The following is a 7,142-nucleotide window of genomic DNA, read 5'->3' on the forward strand; positions in this document are numbered from 1 at the left end:
TCTTGACGAAGAAAACGCTTACATTAAACCTAACTATCACGTTATATTTTTCTTCCTTCGCCAACGACTGTAAGTAACAAGCCTTTTACACTGTCAATTTTGAAAGCAATGACACCACTTTGAGTAAAGTTATCTTCCCTGCAGCCAAGCACTTCCCTACAGCCACGCAAGCACTTGCGCAAGGTAACACTACACTCGCCATAGCAACCAGCATATCCATCAGATCTCACCAGGACCAAAGTAGAAAACTTTGAACTAATTAACCCAGGATTTTACATAATCCCTTACGGAGGCTGTGACAAGACATACATCGGAGAAATAGCACGAAACCTAGGAATACGTCTGAACGAACACATCTACACGTGCAGATGCCAATGGCTTCCCCAGTCCAATACAGAGAAAAATGGTAGATCAGAGTGAGTTTGAGGTAATCAGTCCCTCAGCCTGGAGTCGATGTGATCAGTTCAGGAATTCTTCTCTGCACTGGACTGAGGTAGCCGCTAGCTGACGAAACATTACCATTATAAAGATATTTAAGTGTTGCACATGTCTCATTAATCAAGTTACACAATGCATATGTGCAACACCGGAACACTAATAGCCATTTTATGAAATGGGGAATCCCGCCGACCAGTGACAATACCCTCGTCTGCTGCCCCTCATATGACTCCCATAGCGTCATTCTTCCTGCCTATGCTTCAGATTCTTCAAAACTACGATGCTCATTTGCTTCTAGGGTGAGGGGTTGATTACCCCGTCTTCTGTACTTATTTCTATAGTTTTCAGATTATGTCCATGTATTGCGCTGATAAAGCCACTGGATGGCGAAACGTCTACAAAGTAAAGATACCCAGATATTGTTAGGTAAGACACATGCAACAGTTAGACAACTTTATTCCGAAACGTTTCGCCTACACAGTAGGCTTCTTCAGTCGAATACAGAAAATAGGCAGGAACAGTAGAGATGTGAAGACGATGTAATCAGTCCATCACCCTTGTAGTTGTAGAATTTGAGGTTGTCAGTCCCTCGGCCTGGAGAAGTTCAGTTCCATAGTCAGGAACTATCTGAAGATCAAGCGACAGTGCGGAGACTTAAATACTGTCGGAAGGAGAGGTGCAGAGTAGTAGTAGTAGTAGTAGTAGTAGTAGTAGTAGTAGTAGTAGTAGTAGTAGTAGTAGTAGTAGTAGTAGTAGTAGTGAGAATGTAACCACTGAGAGGTCATGTCCCTCTCAGTGGTTACATTCTCACTACTACTACTACTACTACTACTCTGCACCTCTCCTTCTGACAGTATTTAAGTCTCCGCACTGTCGCTTGATCTTCAGATAGTTCCTGACTATGGAACTGAACTTCTCCAGGCCGAGGGACTGACAACCTCAAATTCTACAACTACAAGGGTGATGGACTGATTACATCGTCTTCACATCTCTATTGTTCCTGCCTTATTTTCTGTATTCGACTGAAGAAGCCTACTGTGTAGGCGAAACGTTTCGGAATAAAGTTGTCTAACTGTTGCATATGTGTCTTACCTAACAACCTGTCGGTATTGTATACCATTCTGATGTTCACCCAGATATTGCACATGTGTCTAATTCATTTTCCTGTCGGTGTTGTATACAAGGGATAAAAAAGCCTAACCTAACCTAACCTAACATCTGACAGGTTGATCAATGAAACATTTGGGTATCTTTATTGTGAAAGCGTTTCACCAGCCAGTGGCTTCATCACTTTTTTATCAAGATAGATGGACTGAACACATCATCAGGCTGAAGGATTGATTACTTATATCCAGTAATTAGATTTACACACGAAAAAATTGTGAATGATTTAAAGTCAAAGTGTCACACTTTTACAGGATAGATTCTACTTTCCGCTGCCCAAATTCACTAATAAACGATTAGTATTTCAGATTTCGAGTAGTGCTGTTGATTTACGGATTTTACAATTAACCTACAATTTAGAAAAGAAAATTGGACGACGTTTCGATCCACCTTGAAACATTACCTGGTAGCGCACTAAAAGGAAAAAAAAGTCTAGTATGGTTGGGGCAGTGGGAGGTGAGAAGAAAACTAAGGTCTGGTCAAGCACGGCGTGTTCTCAAAAACAGAAGTAGATAAATTAGACATGTGCAACACTTGGGTATCTTTATTGAGGAAACGTTTCGCCACACAGTGGCTTCATCAGTCCATACAAAGGAGAGCGTTGAAGAACAGGAGTTTGAAGTAATCAGTCTCTCAGCCTTGAGTCGATGTGGTCAGTCCATAAATCTTGAAAAGAATACAGCATATGTTAGGTTAGGTTAGATAAGGTTTGTCAGGAAACAGGACAAATGTTTCCTGACGCGGGTCTTAGATGATGACCCGCCTTTGGAGCTTTGGTCATCTGACCGAGGCCTTCCGCTGGCTTACCGGTCCACCCCCTTTAAAAATTATGGTCATTTATAACCATTATTATCAGTAATTACAGCATATGTGCGAAGAAGTAGCTTATATACCATAGGCAAGAGAGGTGACTGATTACCTCAAACTCCTGTTCTTCAACGCTCTCCTTTGTATGGATTGATGAAGCCACTGTGTGGCGAAACGTTTCCTCAATAAAGATACCCAAGTGTTGCACATGTGTCTAATTTATGAACTTGTCGGTTCTCTGAACCATTCATCTACAAACATGGAAGTACATGGGAAAAAACAGCAGAGATCTGTAAATCTATCGTGTATAGTCTATGCATATGGGATTAGGATAGATAAGCGTAATTCCAACGTTTATATCTAATTTGTGGGCTATCTGAAAGTTACTACCGCGGTAATGTTTTTTTTATTAATAATTTAGGATGTTGGTATAATTCTGTAGCGTATGGTCGTAGAGCGGGCAAGGTACACTGGAGAACAAAGCTCCCGAGTGAGCCAACACGTGTGAGGCCCAGACCCACCACCCCAGCACGCTACCTAACACTACCCCACACCAGTCTCTTCTCCAATAACATCTTACCCCTACTGCTCAAAGGTAACTTTTCATTTAGGATTATGTAGATAATATAAAAAAATGCAGTGGTCTTGAGGGCACCCGTTACTGGCACAAAAATTATATATTATGTAGATTTAACATAGGATAACTCCAGTGACAAGCAATGTCGGTTATTTACACTGCTTGATACCATCACTCTTGATTTGTTTACAAGCCTGGGTTACCTGTTGGTGGGTAAGTATTAGGGTGGGCAGTGGCGGGACTACTCATCCATCCAACAAAGAACAAGGCGGTGGGCAGTACTCGCCATGCAACAAAACAAAGAGTGGACATTATCTGCAACACAAGGGAGTGGCATGTACTCACCATACAACGCCGAAGGCGCCGTAACCGATGGGTCTGTCTGGTGTGACTTCGCTGCTGTTTGTGGGCGAGGGCGTAGGTGTCTGTCCATGATGAGGTTGCTGCTGCTGGCCGCCCACACCGCCCGCGCCACCCTGCTGTGTGGGCTGTTGCTGCTGGGCGGTGGAGCTACTACTCCTGAGATGTGGGTGGTGAGTGTGTATGGCGCCCACGCCCGTGCTGGCCTGGGGCGCCCCTCCTCGTGGGTCCAAATGGGCGTAATAACTAGGCTGAGCAGCGGCTAAGATAGCGGCGTTATGGGTAGGAGGCACCACGCCCACACCTCTCTCCCCCACGCCCGCCATCATGTGCTGCCGCCCACTACTGGACCGTGTGCCCACGAGAGCCATGGGCGGGGTCTGCAACGCCCCCCGTGATACACTACTAGCCACCTCCACACAATTCACTAACTACACTTTGATTTCAAACCTTACACAAAATCTTTCACATGAGTACCACTGCGACAGCTTTATTTACACCGGGTTCTATATTAGCTTATACCTGGGGAAGCTTACACCTGGGAGCTGAAGCTTACACCTGGATGATGAAACTTGCACCTGGAGTTCTAGTTTACACCTGGGAGCTGAAACTTACACCTGGGATTGAGGCTTACGCCTGAGGGACGAAACTTCTACCTGGTACAGAAGCTTACATCAGAGGCTCTCAAGCTTACACCTGGGGATGAAGTTCACGCCTGAGGTTCACGCTTACACCTGGGGCTGAAACTTACACCTAAGGCCCAAGCTTACACTTGCGAGCTAAAGCCTGCACTTGGATGCAGAAGCTTATACCTGTGAGCGGAAGGTTTACGCCTGGTTGCTGAAGCTTACACCTGATTGCTGAAGCTTACACCTGGATGCTGAAGCTTACACCTGGACGCTGAAGCTTACACCTGGATGCTGAAGCTTCCTCCGGGATATTGAAGCTTACACACTTGGGGTAAAGCTTTCACACAGACGCTGTAGTTTACACCTGGACGCTGAAGCTTGCACCTGGATGCTCAAACTTACACCTGGGTGCTGAAGCTTACACTTGGATGCTGAAGCTTCCTCTTATCTCTGCTACTGACCACCCACCTCCTGTATGGCTTCTGTAACCCACACAGCACTTCACAGCTGACAACAACACAGCAAAAAGACACCAAGCTTCTCAACGTACATCTATCACCTTCGCTACTTTCTCCACTTCTTTGCAATCTAATAAATAACCACAAAAATCCCGTCAGTTACCGGAAATCTATCAATATCCACATTAAAGCTTTGTATCCCTCCACACGCTATTGCCTGGGAGAGAGACACGTCTAATATCTTCCCCCACCGACGTGTTCTCACTCACTGGCAAGGCGTCGCCAATTCTCTGATGCCTCTCTGATTTAAACTCTCGTACGGAAGTAGCGGAATGCCTAATTAAAAATAAACCATTCCTACATATTTTGCTTCAGTGCGAAATGAGTTTGTCTATCGTTTATAAAGCGCGTTTAACTACATTCTGACAAAACACTTCTTTGCATGTAAGAAGATGCTTCGTAAGTCTGGCAGGAGCATCCAGGGGTAAACTCACCCATGCACTGTGATGTAAAGAACCCGTATTATCAGGATAATAACCTCAAACACTGTTCCTGTTTTTTTTTTTTTTGCTACATAATCATGTCATTGGCCGAAAGGACTTTGGTACATTGTTATATCAAATAACACTGAACAAAATGGCTTAAGGCGCTGCCTGGCTTGCCTTGGAGCTGATCGTCACCGCTGAGGGCTGGGATAAGCTTCCCATCTCAGAACAAGTTGTCATTTAGTCCCTCTCAAGAAATTTATTTCCCCGGTATACCGTTTGTCAGCAAACTGCTCTTGTGTACTGATATCCAATCTCTCAGCAATGCTGTTCTTGTGTGCTTATGGAACGATGCTGGTAAGGATGTGATGCTGAGTTGTTGTGCTGTAATACTAGATGCTTTCTCTCGAGTTGTGATGCACGGATGCTCTCCTGACAGAGCTATACTGATGCTGTGACGTTACTGGATTGTTGCACTAAGGTAATGGGATCTGACGCTGTGATACTAGTGTTGCTGTGATACTAGCGATGGTGTGATACTAGTGATGCTGCGAACTTTCAAAACGAGAGATGCCAAGCCCATGATGATCCTTTTCAAATCACTTGTTCTCTCTAGGCTGGAATACTGCTGTACATTAACATCTCCATACAAAGCAGGTGAAATCGCAGATCTAGAGAGTGTACAGAGATCCTTTACTGCACGTATAAGTTCTGTCAAGCACCTTAACTACTGGGAACGCTTGAAAGCACTTGACTTGTACTCGTTGGAACGCAGGAGGGAGAGATATATCATAATCTACACTTGGAAAATCTTGGAAGGAATGGTCCCAAATCTGCACACAGAAATCACTCCCTACGAAAGTAAAAGACTGGGCAGGCGATGCAAAATGCCGCCAATAAAAAGTAGGGGCGCCATTGGTACACTAAGAGAAAACACCATAAGTGTCCGGGGCCCAAAACTGTTCAACAGCCTCCCATCAAGCATTAGGGGAATTGCCAATAAACCCCTGGCTGCCTTCAAGAGAGAGCTGGACAGATACCTAAAGTCAGTGCCGGATCAGCCGGGCTGTGGCTCGTACGTCGGACTGCGTGCGGCCAGCAGTAACAGCCTAGTTGATCAGGCCCTGATCCATCGGGAGGCCTGGTCGTGGACCGGGCCGCGGGGGCGTTGATCCCCGGAATAACCTCCAGGTAACCTCCAGGTATGCTGTGATACTAGGGTGATGCTGGGATACTAGATTGATGCTGTGATAAGTAATGCTTTGATACTAGTGATGCTGCGATACTAGTGATGCTGTGATACTAGAGTGATGGTGTGATACTAGTGATGCTGCGATATTAGTGATGCTGTGATACTAGCGATGCTACGATACTAGTGATGCTGTGATACTAGTGATGCTGTGATACTAGTGATGCTGCGATACTAGTGGTACTGTGATACTAGTGATGCTGTGATACTAGTGATGCTGCAATACTAGTGATGCTACTATACTAGTGATGCTGTGATACTAGTGATGCTGTGATACTAATGATGCTGTAATACTAGAGTGATGCTGTGATACTAGTGATGCTGTGGTATTAGTGATGCTATGATACTAGTGATGCTGTAATACTAGAGTGATGCTGTGATACTAGTGATGCTGTGATACTAATGATGCTGTGATACTAATGATGCTGTGATACTAATGATGCTGTGATACTGGTGATGCTGCGATACTACAATGATGTGGCAATACTAGAAAGATGCAGCGATATTAGTGATGCTGTGATGCTAGTGATGCTCTAATACTAGTGATGCTGTGATACTAGTGATGGTGTGATGCTAGTGATGCTGCGAAACTAGTGATGCTGTGATACTAGGGTGATGCTGGGATACTAGAGTCATGCTGTGATAAGCAATGCTTTGATACTAGTGATGCTGTGATACTTGTGATGCTGCGATACTAGTGATGCTGTGATACTAGCGATACTGCGATACTAGTGATGCTGTGATACTAGTGATGCTGTGATACTAGTGATGCTGTGATACTAGTGATGCTGCGATACTAGTGGTACTGTGATACTAGTGATGCTGTGATACTAGTGATGCTGCGATACTAGTGATGCTACGATACTAGTGATGCTGTGATACTAGTGATGCTGTGATACTAGTGATGCTGTGATACTAGTGATGCTGTAATATTAATGTGATGCTGTGATACTAGTGATGCTGTGATACTAATGA

The 7,142-nt window shown here is 44.6% G+C and overlaps 1 protein-coding gene across 5 annotated transcripts in view; it reads right to left on the reverse strand.

Annotated features, from left to right (window-relative positions):
- The window catches only part of nmo (serine/threonine-protein kinase nemo), a 758,381-nt gene extending 753,691 nt beyond the window's left edge, over positions 1–4,690 (reverse strand). For all 5 annotated transcript variants that reach the window (XR_011391086.1, XR_011391085.1, XR_011391083.1 and 2 more), the window contains exon 1: positions 3,332–4,690. Coding sequence is in view for 2 of the 5 variants with exons in the window: in XM_070080136.1 (XP_069936237.1) it covers positions 3,332–3,717 (386 nt within the window). In the remaining 3 variants the exon portion in view is untranslated. The remainder of the gene's footprint in view (positions 1–3,331) is intronic.
- Between the last annotated feature and the right edge of the window lie 2,452 nt (positions 4,691–7,142).

Source organism: Cherax quadricarinatus, chromosome 6 (genome assembly GCF_038502225.1).
Source record: "Cherax quadricarinatus isolate ZL_2023a chromosome 6, ASM3850222v1, whole genome shotgun sequence".
Classification (NCBI taxonomy): domain Eukaryota; kingdom Metazoa; phylum Arthropoda; class Malacostraca; order Decapoda; family Parastacidae; genus Cherax; species Cherax quadricarinatus.